The 17,669-nt window shown below is 40.3% G+C and overlaps 1 protein-coding gene across 6 annotated transcripts in view; it reads left to right on the top strand.

Annotated features, from left to right (window-relative positions):
* Window positions 1-17,669, top strand: part of TDRD7 (tudor domain containing 7) — a 47,044-nt gene that overhangs the window by 20,457 nt on the left and 8,918 nt on the right. For all 6 annotated transcript variants that reach the window (XM_071424567.1, XM_071424568.1, XM_071424569.1 and 3 more), the window contains 2 exons: window positions 13,427-14,007; window positions 16,253-16,439. In XM_071424567.1, coding sequence (XP_071280668.1) covers window positions 13,427-14,007; window positions 16,253-16,439 — 768 coding nt within the window. The remainder of the gene's footprint in view (window positions 1-13,426; window positions 14,008-16,252; window positions 16,440-17,669) is intronic.

Raw genomic sequence — 17,669 nt, 5'->3', positions numbered from 1 at the left:
TGAGGTCTAACTGTATTTATCTTTCTATTGACTTTTCCAGAGGTCTGTCTCACATCTTAAGCCAAGGAATTTTGCTGTTTAGGTTAGGTTTAAGATACAATAATAGATGAAATTGAAGAGTGGTAATGCTGGCGGGAGAGATTACAGCTAAGCCCCTTTCTTCCCTCTTTCTAATGTCTGTTACCCCTTGATTACTAAGGGTGTCATTGCGTCTCTTTATTAGGAGCTGATGTCTGGCTGAGTGTCCACTTAGAGGTCTGACACGAGTTGCCATCACCACAGGGTGGAGGGGCTTCAACTGCTGTACTTCTGTCTCTTCTTCTGCATTCACGGGTCATTTATGGTGTCATGCAACTTTGCATCAAGGCTTTATTTAGCTTTACTTTAACAGGCCAGTGTTAAATGGCCAGTCAGTGAAGACTTTTCATTACCTTGGTATCTGTCAAACTGTGGCACAGAAGGGTATTGAAGTAATAAGAGTTATTTGTCTTCTTGAAGTACATTTTATTGTATGTCCTACTAAGTCTTTTCTTTTGTAAAAGCATTAAATACAAAAAAAAATTAAAAGAAAATAACTGAGTTGAATAACTGCTTTTCAGGAATAACACCATTTGTGTGTATGTATGGTATTCTCACAGATATATAAAATGTGTTTGTAACACCTTACTACAAACACTAGAAATGTATGCAGTCAGCAGCAATTTATTTTGATGGTTGATGATTGGTTCCTGTATTATCTACAGAGCAAGCTGTTATGTCTTGAATTGCTTAATTCATGTGGCAAATTTTAGTCTTTTTTGTAGCTAATGTTCCAGTCAGTCCTGTTCATCCAGGATCTTTGTTCTGTGTTCATTATCCATTTGCTTACTATCTGTTGGGTCTATCTCTTTCTTTCTAGCATGCAAATAAAGTCATTTAAGCATAAATAAGCACTGATTAAATCCATGGAAACATTGTAGTACAATAGGCACAGTACAACAGCAGTCAGAACTATCGAGTTATCTTGGCACAATCAGTCTTATTGTAGAGAACTGTTAATGAGCTTCTAAAGCCCGTCTCAGTTTACTGACTTACAAAATTGTAATTATGGCTCAGGCATGGAGAAGTTTGAATTGGGACTTCTTATATGAAAGCTACAGTACATCTCTTAAGTGTAATCAGTTCCTGGTTTAAACATATTGTCTGCAGGTGTATAGGTTTGTAGAACCTTTGAAATGCAGAAGAAAGACTGTACTCTCCAGTGAAAGTAAAGATATCTGATACCTGAATTATTTCTGTCATGTTGGTTTCTTACACGGGTAGTGTCTGCCAGGCTCAAAAACATGCTTGGTGTTTCTTTTATTATCTTCTTAAAGAAGAACATATTCCTTTTGTACTTATTCTGATCAGTGTAACATAGTTACAAACCAGCAGACAGCAAATCTAATGCACTTTCAATGTCTCCAAGCTTTTAATCTGTGTGTTGGAGAGTATCACTTCTGAATAACTCTGCGTCTCCAAAACTTCTGTTGGAAAGGTAGGAATTTTATCTAGAAGATGGTAGTTTCCATGTTTTTACAACTACGGGTAATGGATATTTTTCCTATTTACTGAGTTCAAGTCTCCAAATATCGCTGTAAGTTGCAGATTGATGATCCTGTTTTCAGTATTCACCGTTCAGGCAGGAGGTACTGAGGCTGACTTTGTCTCCATTTGTCTGTTACCTCCCCTCTTTAGGTCGGCTTGGTTGAGCATCTTACTTGTGGCAACATACTTTGCGCAGCTAAATGCAAAAGTACAAAGTTACCAAGTAATGGCTAGCAGTCACAGATTGTGGCCCAGCCTTCATGAGCAGTAGGGCTGACAATAAATATGCTTAGAAGTCTTTGTTGTCTAGACAGACCTCAGCCAGGAGAAGAATCTGCTTCAACAGCTCTGGCAAATCCACAGTGTTGCTGAATTGTTTGCTTTCACCTCCAGCACTTGTGCTTTGCAAAACGTGATGACTGGTAGTGACCCTCCCACCTTCACCTTTTTTTATCAGATTTTTTTACCTTTCTGTTTGATTAATTACTTTGCCATGTGTCTTTGAGCAGCTAGTGATCACTATTTTAGACTTCCAACTCTTGTCTCATTTCTTATCCTTCTATATATTTTTGTCACAAGTTCTTTCTCACAACTTAGCTGTTTTCTTACAATTCTAAGTCGAAGTTACATAGTTTTACTGTGTTTGAGCTCAGCCTTGGATCCTTGGGATGCAGGCAGCTGAACCCCTGAGGGAGAGAGAGCATTGCAGCAGAGGTGTGAGAGGCATGTAGGCATGTAAATTAAAAAGTTCTTTTTTTTTTTTATTAGTCACCCAAAAAGTAATAATACATTTGTATTTGGTAGTGACAAAAAGTAATAATACATTTGTATTTGGTACTGGCAACATGTCAAAATGGTTCCCCTTGCAGTCTAAATAGAAACCTCCTTTCTGAGTTGTATGTATGTTTAAGGGACTTTTTTTTCCCTTTACATGCTCAGCTCTCCTCAGTTGCTTGAACTCTGTGAGTGATTCAGGCGTGATGTGATGGTGATGCAAATATGGCAGTGCAAGCGAAGCCTGAACTCTTAGATTTTTTCTCAAAATTTTGCTTGAATTTCCATGTTTTTTTTCCAAAAGCTTTTAGAGAATTAGGCAGTCCTAGGACATTAGGAAATGTCCTTGCATATATGCTTAGTTGGTTTAAAGACTGGAAATGGAGAAAGCCTGAATGATTTACTTTCAGAAAGGCAGGAAGTCATGGTGGGATTCCTCAGGGGTAACACTTGGACACATGCTCTCAGAATTGTAACAGGTGAGTTGAAAAAGTATGCAAATACAAGTTCATCTGGCTAATAATACAGGGCTGTTCAGAGTTACAGGGCTCTCTGAAGAGGTATGTAGCCTCCTCATACGATGTTTCTGGCCCATAAAATTTCATTGTAATCTTGGCCATGGACAGAAAGGACTCTCCCTACATTAAAAAAAAAAGTGGGTTTTTTTCTGCATGGACTTTGAAGCTTGGGAAAAAGGGATCTTGGCATTTGTAGTAGCTTTATGCAAATGTTGACTCAGTATGGAAAAATGCAAGTGATAAGTATTTGCAAAATAAATAGGAGTATTTCAGTTGGAAGGAATCTTATCAGTGATCATCTAGTCCAGTTGCCTGACCACTTCGGGAATGACCAAAAATTAAAACTTGTTATTAGGGGCATTATCCAAATATCTTTTGAACACTGGCAGGCTGAGGGTGTCAGCCAAGAAGCCAGTTCCAGTGTTTGGCCACGTTCTTGTTAAAGAAATGCTTCCTGAACCTCCCCTGACAGAGTCCTCTGCCTAGGAGGCTTTAGTTCCTAGTTGTCTCACTGAGTACTTGTGACTAGAAGTTATTTCCTACAAACTTCACACATTTTCCAGATTTGCTTGTCACAGCAGTACAGTGTTCACAAGTAGATGTCTGGGAGTTGCAATCTCCAGTAAGAGCAAGATACCAACCCAGAGATTTCTCCTGAGTGCCTGCTGGTAGCAGACACTACAAAGCTCCCTGGAAACCAGGGTCTCTCACCCACATCATCACTAACAGTAAGGGCTGTGCAGTCAAACCTCCCCTTTTCATACAGTGCAACTCCTCCACATTGCCTGCCCTGCCCATCCCTCCTGGAGAGCCTGCAGCCCTCCATCCCAGCATGCCAGGTGTGGCACTTGTTCCACCAAGTCTTGCTGACACCAAAGAAATCATAGCTCTGGGAACTAACCAGTGCTTGGTGTTTATCCTGTTTGTTTCTCATACTTTGTATGTTGGTGTTCAACAAGTATTTCAGATGTGCTCCAAGATCAAGTCCAACTCTCGACCAAACACCCACTGTCAACCATAGCACTGGTTGTCAGTCCAGTCATTTATTGACTACCTCCAGGGATGGTGACTTGACCACCTCCGTTGGAAGTCTGTGCACTGCCTGACCCCCTTTTCAGTGAAGAAATTCCTCTTAATCTCCAACCTGAACCCCCCCACCCCAGTGCAGCTTGAGTCTGTGTTCTCTTGTCCTGTCACTGGTTAACTGGGAGAAGAGATGGACACCCACCTGGCTACAGCCTCCTTTCAGAGAGTTGCAGAGAGTGATAAAGTCACCCCTGAGGCTCCTCTTCCTCGGGCTGAACAACCCTGTGTGGTCTTTTAGCCACTCCTCATAGGAATTACCCTCTCCAGCTCCAACCCTTCACCTGCTCCTTTGCCCTTCTCTGGCCTTGCTCCAGCATCTGAACTTGTTTCTTGTTCATGAGGGGCCCAGAAACTGGACACACAGCTTGAGGTGTGGCCTCATCAGTTTTGAATATAGAGGGACTGCCCTGGTCCTGCTTGCCACACTATTGCTGATACAGGCCAGGATGCCATTGGCTTTCTTGTCCATCAGGTGCTGTTGACCAGCATCCCCCTTCTCTGCTGGGCAGCTTTCCAGGCACTCTGCCCAGCCTGTAGCACTGCACAGGGTTGTTGTGACCCAAGGGCAGGACCTGACACTTGGCCTTATTGAACCTCACACCTTTGCCCTTGGCCCGTCAATCCAGCCTGTCCAGATCCCTCTGCAGAGCCTTCCTGCCCTCCAGCAGGTCGACACTCCCACACAGTTTGCTGTCATCAGTGAATTCTGCTGAGAGTACAGTCGATCTCATACAGATCATCAGTAAAGATTTTAAACAGGATTGGGCCAAATACTAATTCCTGAGGAACACCACTGGTGACCAGCCCCCAGCTGGATGTGACACCATTCACCTCCACTCTCTGGGCCTGGCTGTGCAGCCAGTTTCTAACCCAGCAAAGAGTGCTCCTGTCCAAACTGTGGGCTGCCAGCTTTTCCAGGAAAATGCTGTGGGAGATGGTGTCAAAGACTTTTCTCAATTCTAGGTAGTCAGCATCCAGAGCCTTTCCCTCACCCTCTGGGGACATCACCTGGTTGTGAAAGGACATCAGGTTGGTCAGGTGAGACCTGCCTTTCCCCACACCCATGCTGTCTGGGTCAGATCCCTTGGTTGTCTGGCATGTACTATATGATCACACTCAAGATGATCTGTTCCATAGCCTTTGCCAGAACTAAGGTCAGGCTGACAGGCCTGTAGTTCTCCACATCTTCCTTCTAACCCTTCTTGTGGGTGGGCATCACATTAGCAAAACTCCAGTCATCAGCCTCCTCGGTTATTCAGTACTGATGAGAACTGATGGAGAGCAGCTTGGCAAGTGCTTCTTCCAGGTCCCTTAGTACTCTCAGGTGAATCCCATCCTGTTCCATAGAGTTGTAAGTGTCTGAGTGGCACAGTGGGTCACTTAACAGCCAAAAATAATTTCATCCATCATCAGGACAGATGGATCCTGTCAGACCCTGTCATACCTTGTGCCTCAGAAGTTCTTCCATGTTTATAAAACCCAAAGTTTTGGTAAAAACACCAATCCTAAAGCCGGTATTTTGGTAGAATGAATAACAAGCAGACACCTTTTAATTGACAGAATGAAGGGATGTATGCATATTGATTTGATTCTGGAGTTTTCTTGTGGTAATGACTGCCTTAGTCTTTCTGCTTGTTTTCTGAAGGAACTGGTAGAAAAATAACACTACCATTCTGAATTTTGAAATTCCACTTGTGCTGGAAGAGATACATTTGCTTTTCTGCCGTTCTAGAACAAAGATGTTCCTTTCCATAAAATACTCTACTGGCTCTAGCTACATACCAGATTAACTGTTACTTGTCAGAGGACAGTTTTTTGTCTCTAATCTATCATTCCTCAGTCAGGTTTCTTACTGCTTTTTAATAAACATAAAGCTAAACAATATGTAACATGTGAGTATATTCTTTAGCGACCTTAAGTGACTATAGTTACCTTTAGTGACTGTGTTGACTGATGCTGTGTGAAAAGACTCCTCAGAGTAGCGACCATTTTCCTGGCTGTTTACTGTAAGGAGGAGGCTTTACAGGGTAAAGCAGGGCTTAGTTTTCTTCACTTCATCTCTTGGATATCTGGTAAGGTGTTGGACAGGTCTCACAGTCCATTAGTCTTGAAAATACATTACTGGAAAAAAGTTGGAGGAATGAAGGGGGAAATTAGCATATTTTTTCACTGTTTTGGAGGTATTTTATTGGTTTGTTGTTTGGTTTTTGGTTTGATCTTTTTTTTTGTAATAGTCACTACAAGTTGATGTTTATCATCACAGAAAGGTAGAGAATTTTTTAGATAAGAATGAGACCTACCTGAGACAACAATGAGATGTTGCTTAATTGACTAGTAGGAGGTTTTGTTTATTTTATCTTTTTTTAGCTGTATTTAGTTCTCAGATTCATATTTTACCTTTATAAATGTTGGGACTTTTTGCAGAAGGTGAAACTGAAGGCTTGGGAGAATGCCAGGATTAGATGGTAAACAAATTGACAGACTGAGACTGTTCTTTTCTGAATCCTGGGCAGTACACCATGTCTTAACAAAATAGGTACTACATACTAATGCATCATGCAGCTGAGCTTTTACTGTAACATTTTACAGTAACAGTGGTTACAGTAGGTAAGAAAAGAGGTAAACATACCTAAACAGGTATGCTCAGAAAAGAGAAGGATTGCCACAGTAGAGAGTTGTATTCCTTGAGAAATTTTAGTTTTATTAGGTCTTCACTCTCAGAGAAGGAATTTCTATACCACAGTTAAGCTATGTGAAGCAAAAGTGATCTTTCTAAACAGAGAAACAAATTTGAAAGAATAAAAAATCCAGCTCTAATGTACTTTGCACATGGAGGAGACAATGGAGCAGGCTATCACATCTGGTAGTACATATCAATGACAGCTCACAGTTTTACGCAAACCCTAAAAGCTGTTTCCAGTAGATTATCTCTTGAATTACAATAACTTTCTTTTGCCACCCCCATTGAAGAAATTGGTATTTACATACAGAGCCAGTAGCCATTTAGAATGGACTTCAGAGGACACAAGACATGTTATACCTAAAATGTAATTAGATGTGCTGTACGTACTTCAGCACAGATCAGACACAGTTGGTGTCAGCCTCACTGAGAAGATGGTGTCCTGGAATGTGTGGAAATGAGCCGGTTGAGGACAGAAGGTCCAGAATGACTTTGCTGTCCAAACATAGTGCTAGAACAGGCTGCAAATCAATATACCAGAAACTCGGTCCTGGTGGTGAGTGGTTAGACAACGCTATGAGCCACCAAATGAAGTCAGACTCCATTTTGACAGCATCTTTTCTTACTCCTGCATCCTGTGCATCTCCTGTGTGTTAAATCTTATCCTTTTCTGACCTTGTAGGAGAACTTCAATGCATTATGAGGTAAAGGGTATACAGCCAAAAAGAACTGCTGACAGAGTTGTCTGCTGATCCTCAGTGCTGGCATAAAGATGTGAGGAATAGGGACAGCCCTCAACAGTATGGAATTTTTAGATTGACTCAGCTGTCTTATTGCATCACAGTTTCCTCTGTAATTGTGTATTTCCAGAAGCCAGTCTTGTAAGTACAAGAAACTGGAGAACAAGTGTCTTCACTGTGATGTGCAGGGTAATGGAGTGAGAGGGCAAAGAGGATGGGCAGAAGGGGGCAATCTAAAGACACTCTTGAACTTTGCAGAGCTTACCATCCCAGCTCTGAGCATGAGCTGAACCTGAATAGAGGATATCTTGACAATAGGGATTCTTTAGTTTAACAATAAAAGAAAATAGAAAGATATACCTAGTATGATCTGCATTCTAACATTTCAGGTAAGTACAGAAGAAATGACTACCAGAGACAGAATCACAGAATCACTGAGGTGGGTAGGGACCTCATTTGATTACCTAATGCAACCTCCATGCTCATGCAGGGTCACCTGCAGTCTGTCCAGGTCTGTATCCAGTCATGTTTTTAACAGTGGACATGCTGCAGCTTTTTTGGCCAACATATTCCAGTCTGTCTCAGCTTCCCAGTTGACGTGACACTTGGCTAAAAACAAGTGTTTTGATGTGTTCTTTTGTTGTTTAGGGTAAGAAAATAGATATCAGCTTCCCATGCAAAATAATTAATTGTATATCAGACTAGAAGCTGCAAAAGCTGGAGTGGATTTCAAGGATTAGCTGTAACTAGATGATGTAAGAAGCTTCCAGATCTTTGTAAGGAAAAGCTCCTTACTGAGTGATGCCACCATATGCAGTGGGGATCTTCAGCCTTTCAAGAACACTGACCAAGTCTCTTTTTTTCCCCAGATTTGGTTGCTCTGGACACATGGTTCAGTTATAGCTTTCAGAAGCAGCTACTTGGAACAGGGAGGAGTTGAATGTTAATGTTGAAGCAGCATCTCACCATTGCCTGGGGAGACCTGTACTGTAGAGGGATGGACAAAACCAGTGGGACCTGAAGTTGTGGTGGCTGCCAGTAACAGAGAAGTGCTGTCAGCCAATGTGTAGAAGTCAGGTAGTGCTGATCAAGGCCAGAAATACTCTTCTCACTGCTTTCAGCTCCAGCTTGTTAGGAGTCTTAATTTCATGTATTGTTGAGGAAAGTCGGGTAGATGAGAGCTGCCTTCACACTGAAATGTTTGTCTAAGGTGCCTGTCACTAAAATGTTTCTGTGTACAGTCTCTGGTATGTATGCCTGTGGTGGTTGAGCTTCCATGTCACATATTTAAATCAGATCTGAAAAACTCCTGCACCACATATCCGAAGAATTCTTCTCAGTGTATCAGAGTGATAGTTCTGATTTGTATTTTAGAGCCGTCTTTGAGAACCTGTTGGATACTAAAAACCGTAGAGCCAGACTTCTGATGAGACTCTGTCACTGACATTAAATGCTAAACTTCCTTTGCGGGTTTTCTTTTCTTGCCTTGCAGAAGAATAGCAGAAAATAACTGCATATGCTAGTTTGAATGTAACATTGAAATTGAACAACATCTACTCTGACTAGAAACTCTCATTTCAAGGATGTGTTTTCTCCAGTTCCTTCTTGGAAACATCCTGTTGATGCTCCAGGAGGTTACCAGTTTATGACTATCACTATACGCACAATTAAGTAAGGCCGGCATTGCAAAGTGGATACTTTCTTTAGTTTCTATATGTTGGTCAGTGGTTTTTTTAAATGTTGTCAAGCATATTTGTGCAAGGATTTTGTCCTGCCAATACAGGAGCATGTCTGCTTTTGTCCTTGCTATATGTGTATGCCAAAACAAGGGGACTTGCTCTTTTGCATTTCACTCAGTTGCAGTGTCAGTATTTATCTTGGGAGTACTTTTTTATTTGAAGTTTTATTATTTGAGTCTCCAGATTTCAGTTTTTAAGAGCTGCCTCTGTTATTCAAGCCCAGGAAAAAAATATTATTCTCCTGTGTAGAATGGCTTCACTCTCTGTTGCCCTGATAATTCATTCTGCCAGCTGTTGCCTCTGCTTTGTGCTGTGTAATGGAGAGATGATAAGAGGCCAGGTTATAGAATCACAGAATATTCTGAGTTATAAGGGACCCACAAGGATCATTAAACACAAGTCTTAGCCCTGTACAAGGTATCCCCAAGAATCACACCATGTGCCTGAGAGTGTTGTCCAAGTGCTTTTTGAGCTCTGTCAGGGATAGTGCTCTGAGCACTTCCCTGGCGAGCCTGTTCTAGTGCTCACACCATCCTCTGGCTGAAAAAGATTTTTCCTGATACCCAACCTAATCCTCCCCTGACACAACTTCAGACCATTCCCTCTGGTCCTGTCACTGGTCACCAGAGTGAAGAGATCAGTGCCTGCTGCTCCTCTTCCCCTTCCCTCAAGGAAGTTGTAACTGCAACTCAGTTTCTTCTTCTCCGGGATGAACAGACCAAATTACCTCAGCCACTCCTCATATGGCCTTCACCTGAGGCCTTTTCTGCCTTCATTGTCCTCGTATGGATGCCCTCTAACAGCTCAATGCCTTTTTTCTATTGTGGCACCCAGAACAGCCCCCAGGACTCGAGGTGAGGCTGCCCCAATGCAGAGCAGAGCAGAGCAGAGCAGGACAATCTCCTCCCTTGCCTGGCTGTGATGCTGTGCCTGATGCACCCCAGGACACGGGTGGCCCTTCTGGCTGCCAGGGCACTGCTGACTCACGTTCAACTTGCCACTGACCAGGACCCCCAGCTCCCATTCCATGGAGCTGCTCTCCAGTCTCTTGCTCCCCAGTCTATACACACATCCAGGGTTGCCCCATCCCAAGTGCACAATCCAGCACTTCCCCTTGTTCAACTTCATACTGTTGGTGGTTGCCCAGCCCTCTAATTGATCAAGGTCAGTCTGCAAGACCTTCCTGCCTGTGAGGGAGTCAACAGCTCCTCCCAGTTTTTTATCTTCTGTGAACTTGTTTAGTACTCCTTCCCAGGGTTACTAAGTATCCAGGTCATTTATGAAGCTGTTGAAGAGCGCAGGGCTGAGGATGGAGCCCTGTGGAACCCCACCAGTGACAGGTCACCAGTCTGATGTCACCCCATTCACTGACCCATGAGCCAGTTGCTCACACATCATGTGATGCGTTCATCCAGGTGTGGGCTGGCTGGATGTTTTATCCAGAAGGACACTGTGAGAGCCAGGATGGAAAGCTTTACTGGAACCCAAAAAGATTATATCCACTGGATCAGCTAGGTGGGTTATCTGTCTTGTCATAAAATGAGATTAAGTTTGACAAGCAGGAATTTATCCTCATGAACCTGTGCTGGCTGTGACAAATGACTGACTACGTTGTCTTTCAGGTGTTTCTCGGTACCTCCCAGTATAATAATGTGCTTGCAGAGCTGGGCTGTCAGCCATACGAATGGGGAGTACCTTGAAGGTAAATCTGTAAGCTCAACAGGAAACTTGGTTGAGACATTTGTGCTTAAGAAAGGGTGTCTGTTTTGAAGTGCTGCTCACAAGTGGAGCCATTTGCTTGTTATGAGAAGTTTCTATGGCCTTGAAGGTGATGTGATTCCTGGAGATGTCCTGTGCAGGGCCAGGATTTGAACTCAGTGATTCTTGTGGGTTTCTTCTAACTCAGGATGTTCTATGATTCTGTGATTCTAGTGATGTCAGCCTGTGCTTATTTATACTGAGGTAATCTGAAACAATTTACTGAAAATAGCATTTTGCTGTCTCTAAATGGTTTGCGCAGTTAGCATATACAGCCTCTTCAAAACTGAACTTCAGTGTCTAGAAAACCCCAGAGCTATTATTGGAGTTAAGAGGCTTAAAGATTTCTGAGGATCTTCTCTCCTCAGTCTGCTGCTGGTCTACTGTGTAAGGGTTTATAGTCCTGTCAGCAAAAATTTATTCAGCTGTGTTGCAGCTCTATTTAAAGAGCACTAGCCAAGAGAAGGGATACATAAAGGTAGACCTCTGCATCCAGCTTCTTCCAGAATGAACTGCCATATAGTCCAACACAGCATTCTCAAACAAATTGTTGTCTTGATAATGTTAAGTATTTTCTGGTTGTAAAGGTTTCCTTGGCTGGTCATGTAAATGAATTCCTCAGCTTTGTCCATGGACACATGGGACATCCTTATCAATTCCTCTCTATCTAGGATAAGATTATCTGCCAAAATGGCATGCTCTGATCTTTTTGTCTGTGTGCCTTGATATACTTAGGTCTCCTGACCATGTATCAAAGCCTTTGCAAGGCTTTGATAAGCTTTTTGTTTGGTTCTATTTTTAACTGAACTCCTTTCTTCTCCTGTGGTGCAATGGGCACTGTAAGATTCCTCATATCAGAGGGTACAAATATAGGTGCTGTCTGTCAGGAATCATTGAAGGCATCTTGGTTCTTCTGGGTTTTACTGCCAGACATGTTTATTGTCTCTTATATTAAGCTGACTAGCAGAGATGCCCAAGAACTTTGCTTTCTTATGTCTTATTCTTGCAGAAAATATTTCTATTTTGGTTTTTCACTGATAGAGAATAATTTAGGCATGCTACCAAGAATGTGTGAGGGTTCTCTAACATGGTTAATATTTTTTTTATATCTATGAAAATTATTTTCTTTGTGTCATGCTAATGTTCATGGAAGTTGACCAAGGCCTCTTCCCAATAATCTTTTCACAGATTGTTTTGGTGCCAGCCTAGACAATGTAATGCAGAGCAAGTGTATGGAAATGCACTTATATAGTTCATTTCCTGACTCTTAATTCAGACCATGTGGCAATTTGAGCTAAGTATGATGTGATATACATGGGACAAAATACATGATTCTAGACACAGGCCATTCTAGCAAAGGCCATTTGATTAATTTTCAATAATAATTGTAACTCAGTATTTGTTTCTTGCTAATGTTATCTTGATAATGAGTGATATGTGTTATTCTTTTTCTGTAAGAAAATACCTGGAGTTTTGTTCATTCTGCTTTGATTGTCTGTTGCTAGGACAGAGCTGCAAATAATTAGTTGGGCAAGGTTTATAAGGTTCTGATGGGTGTGGACAATAATAGGGTGGAGGTGAATGCTACCCCTGAGTAGTAGCAAGTAATTCAGCTGCTCCATGTTTTTTCATTGATGTGCTTTTAAAAATTACTTTGATTAGAGTTGTTTCCTCTGACAAAGGAACTCCAAAGTGGAGCTACATAAACCTTACTTTGGAACTTTGTTTTTCTTGCTTTGGAACCGATGCGAAAACATTAAGACCTTTTGTTATCTCAATTTTACATAGACTCCTGCTAAGGTATGATTAGATCAATCTAGGTTGAAACTGCAAAGCTTTAGGAAGCAGAATTTTATTGTGAGTTTGTGGCTACAGTTCTCAAACAGTACTTTCAATGTTGTGACTCTAGACTATGTGATAAGCTTATAGCAAAGGGTGGATATGTAGGGACTGGTAAAATACCTGGTTCTGAAGGAAGCTGGGGCCATGATTTAAAAGGGTCTAATCAATTTTGTTACAAAATTTATTACAAAACAGAAATTTCTTCCTTGATATCAGAACTTTTGTAAAGAAAACTAATTCCCTAAGCATGACAGCAGATAGCCTGCCTGACAGCACTGCTCGGCAAGTGTCCTCTTGTTTCTGAAGTATAGAGACAAATCTTCTTTCCCTTAGAAAACTGAGAGAAACTTTTGCTTATGATCCGCTTGCCTGTGGGGAAGGTTAACATGGAAAAGATGTAAATTTGTGAAGGGTGTCACCATCTTCTGGTCCTGCTAGGAGGAAAGAGAGACTGTACTTACTTCTTTGGAAGCAAGTCCCAGTTGTATTGCATAGATTAGATATTTGCCTACTACTGATGTACTCATATGTGTTTGGAAGCCTTCAAAACAGAGGAGGAAGCATTACAGGAAATGCTAACCTGTAGTAACTGCCTCAAGCTTAGCTCCCTGTCGATGTTCTCTTCAAAGTCTGTATAAAATGCATATTATAAAAGTGTAGTTGACCAAACAATTTAGTGTTACAAATGGAACTGATTATTGATTCTCTTTGTTGTTTTCCAAGGTGGAGAAAATACACAGAGGTGATCCAATAGATGGATTTATTTATCCTGCTAAGAAAATACCACCAGCAGCAAAAAGCGATGCTGAACAAGAAAAGGCATCTCAGAATGTTACTTCACCAAAAGCAGACCCTTTGTTAAAGCCAAGTATGGAGACCACACCTGCATCACTCAGTAGCGACTTCAAAGCAAAAGTTGTTGGCATCTTGCTGAAGTATTCCAATGGTCTTTGGGCTCATGCACTTCCCAAAGTCTACCAAGACACTTACCAAGTAAAATTCCCAGAAGACATTCTAAATAATCTAGAGTTGCTGTCAGATGTATGTGTTGTGGACTACGTATCAGAAGTCCCCAGAAAGGCGATCCTCTATGCTAAACCCCAGAAATGCATTGATGAAAATCTGAATGTCACTGAGAAAGTAAAGAGGCATGATAGTGTGAAGGCCACAGCTGAACAGCAGTATGAAGAATCCAAGGACCAGTACCTAGAAAACATAACTGTTCCTTCTCTAATTATTCCATCAGAAGGATCTGTGTCCATCATGGTGTTAGAATTGAAAAACACTAATGAGGTCCTTATTAGGCAAGTTTATATTTTGGAATCTTCCTTTTTTGCTTTATTTTTAAATCCACATGTTCATATTGTGCAGGTTGCCAGAAAAAAAAGAGATGAACAGGAGGTTTCAGGACTTTATTATTTACTTATTTTGCTAATGAAAATTTTAAATCCTTTTGTTTGTGTTTAAATGGAAATTTTCTGAAACTTTTTCTGTCCTGAACCAATCACTTTTATCATTAGCTTTAATGTGTCTGAGAATCAAGGCAGATTTGACTTGCAATTGGAAGATGTTATAAAATAATCCCACTATAACACAAAACAGTATTCTGGTATTACTATTGTGCTTATTAAAATACTTTTTGCTTCTATACCTTACACTAACTAGACATGACTTGACTGCACTCAGATTCTACTTATGGAAAGATGAGCATTCATCCAGCAAAAAACTACTAGTGTTTCTTGATTTGGTTCCTAATCAGCCTGGTTTAAGGGGACAGTGTAAGAGGTGGATTGTTACATTACATCTGTTACTTCCAGCCCACTGTGCACATGTGACTTAACTCTACAAAACGTTCCTGTGCACCTTTTAGTTCTGGCATCATTTTTAACTTACCGTCCATGTGGAGTAATGGTTCTTAGCTTTCTAGTCTGTTATTTTGAGGATGTTTCCCCTAAGTATTTCAGATTAATACTTTGAGTACTGTGGATTAAAATACCATATGACATTGAGCTGAAGATGGTTATGTAAAAATTTCTCTACAAAGCAGCCATTCCCAAATTTGAGCCATGTTTCTTGGGCAGTATTGAAGTTTCTCATTTTGTCAGCTCTGGTAGGTACATGGTGATAATTAGTGGTTTCTTGGTCCTAGTTACAAAAATTACTACTCAGGATTATCCATATACTTCATGGGCAGGGTCATTTATCCTGATATGATGAACCTAGCCCTAGAGGGATTAGGGTCTTTTGCCATGATAAGAAAATGTTCATGTAGACATATAGGGAGGAAACAGCGCATGGGCTCTTCTTTTCTTACATGTCCTACCAGCCTCTCTGCTGACCTACACAAGAACTATGTAGCTGCTGTTGGCTGATGTTGATTTTTGCAGGATCAATAAAATCAAGATTCCTAACTCAATCTCAGGGATGGAGCAATATCTCTTTACTTTCTTGGTATGTGGCTAAGCTTTTTGTCTGAAACCTTTCACTTGCAGTACAAATGAAGGCAATGCTGAAAGGTGCTGGTTTTGATGCCGTTTCTGTTTTGAGACATGGATCAATTCTCAAAGAATTGTAATGTAGTCATGATAGAGAGATAGATAGAAACACTCCTAGTATTTGCTAGACATTCACAGCAGAGTGTTTGAAGGAAGAGATGATACACTAGGTACTGCAGTTGAACTCTTACAAGAAATAATTAATAAAGTAGGGAGTGAAGCAGGAAATTCTGAAAGATTCTTCTGCTTTCAGTTGAGTTACTCTGACTGTCTGTTGGGTATCTTTATGAAACAAATGTTCAAGAAACTTTTGAGTCACGCATGTGTGACTGTCATCCCACTTTATCTCCATTATGAAATAGATGAATGCTTGCACAGAAACAAAAAGGCTGTTTCTAGGAAAATCAGAGTTCCCTGGAATGTGGTCAGATTTAACATAATGTTTGTAACAGAGTTATGATACCATGTTGCATTACACTATCTGCATATAATCTAAATTATGCTGTAGAATTTAGTAGAATCATGATCTCTATGAACAAGCTGAAACAGTAGCTAGTAATACAAATTTGTGGATAGGTTTTCCTTTTCCTTTTGTCTGCTCTAATCTGATTTGTTTCTGAAGCATTCAGAACTTCCCATTTGGATTTTCCAGAGAGTTTTTTTTTTTTTATATACTTGATTTAAGAAGACCTGTGTAGCAAAAACAGCATTAATATGAACATTAGGTCATCAGCCAAATACCAAGATAAAACTGTTGTATGAGAGAAAACAGCACTTGGTTTAACAGCTAATTTTTAAAGACACTTTAGATGCTTTGGTTTAGATCAACTGTAGTGAAAACCAGATTAAGATGGTGTTTGTTAGTAACAGGGTAACTTTTTTGTCCTAAAAAGCTAAGAGTTTGGACATGAATGTCTTAGAAAATGTATATAATTTATTCATATATGTATGTAAATGTTCTTATGTTTTTATTCAGCTTTTTTGAAGTTGCATCCCAACTCTTGTTGTGGTTGTTTTTGTTTTTGTTTTTGTTTCTTTTTGTAAAATATTTTAGGTATGTGGGCAAAGAGTATTCTTCTGCCCAGGAACAAATGGAAGATGAAATGAAAGCATACTACAATCAGACCAGTACAGTGTCATCAGCTCAGTCTCTGAGTGTTGGGCAGCTTGTTGCAGTGCATGCTGAAGAAGATGCCTGGTTGCGTGCACGGATAATTTCTCTAGAGGACAACAGAGTAAAGGCAAGCAATTACCTCCTCTGGCACTTGGTGAAAGAATTGAGACAAGCTTGTTTTTTAGATACACAGTCAAGTCTTAAATATGCAGCATTAGTATTCTTTCTTTTCTTGCCCTGAAGTGCTTCTATTTTCAGGTATATGAGAAATTAAGACCTTGTAGAAGTTATATGATTGATAAAATGAAATGATCTTTCAGGTTTTTCTCCATGAATAGTTTGAGTTTGGGAGTTTTGGTTTTGGTTTTAAAAGGAACTAGGCCCTATAGCACTTTGGTACTGAAAATGTACCTTTGGTAGGAGGAATGGTTTGAGGGAAACACAGGAAGAGGAAGGGAAGGACAACATTCATTTGCTCCTAGATCTTGTCTGAAGTCTTGTACTGAAGTATCTCTAATATGCACTAAATAGCAAAAAAAAAAAAAAACAACAAAAAAAAAACAAACCAACAAAAAACCAGAGTATACTTTCCCCTTCCAGGCAAATCTGGTGTTTTGGGAGTTATGTTGTATGTATTAGTTAAACCCCATTGATATTATTTCACTCCTCTGTTAAAAAATTTTCCTGTGCTGAACAGACTTTTCTTGCCATCTGTAGTGAAGTTATTAGAAGGATAAAAAAAGTTTAATACTGCTCAGTTATTTCTTGTCTAATCAGTATTAATGATACATCTTTAACATTTTTGTTTCTTTCCCCAGCCCTGCTTAACATACTTTTGAAGTTGAACAATTTTATAAATACTGAAATAGCACATGTATTAGAACTGAGTTTTTTCTGAAAGTTAGTATGATACCCTTCAGCTGTGAATTAGAGTTGGATGTCAAAACTTGGTCTTCTGAAAGAGAGGTCTTGTTGGTTTTAGAGAAGTGGCAAGAAAATTAGCAGCATGCTTGCTTCTAATTTCTCCCTAGTCAGAGCTATCAGTCCAGAGAAGGCTGCTGCTTTATTGCAGCTTTTGCTGATTTTCCTTTGTCACAGTGTTTAGACCTTCTTTTTAATATTTGCTTTGGAGATATTGTGCAAGATAGAGTTTCAGAAAAAAGTTGTAGGAAGTCCCATCAAAGCCTTCCTTCTGTAACTTTAGCTCCAGTTATTTGCTGCCAGTAGTAGTTTCCGTTCTAGTTTCCTGCATTGACTGTGGTATTTGGATCAAGTAAAGACAAGCTTAAATCAAAATTATTCTCTTAATGCTGTAAAAACAGTAGGCAAAACTTAAAATGGCACCTAAGTAGTATTT

The sequence above is a fragment of the Agelaius tricolor genome, unplaced genomic scaffold, assembly GCF_023055355.1.
Source record: "Agelaius tricolor isolate 1412-34295 unplaced genomic scaffold, bAgeTri1.0.p SCAF_4, whole genome shotgun sequence".
NCBI lineage: Eukaryota > Metazoa > Chordata > Aves > Passeriformes > Icteridae > Agelaius > Agelaius tricolor.
This window is presented reverse-complemented; position numbering and strand designations above follow the sequence as displayed.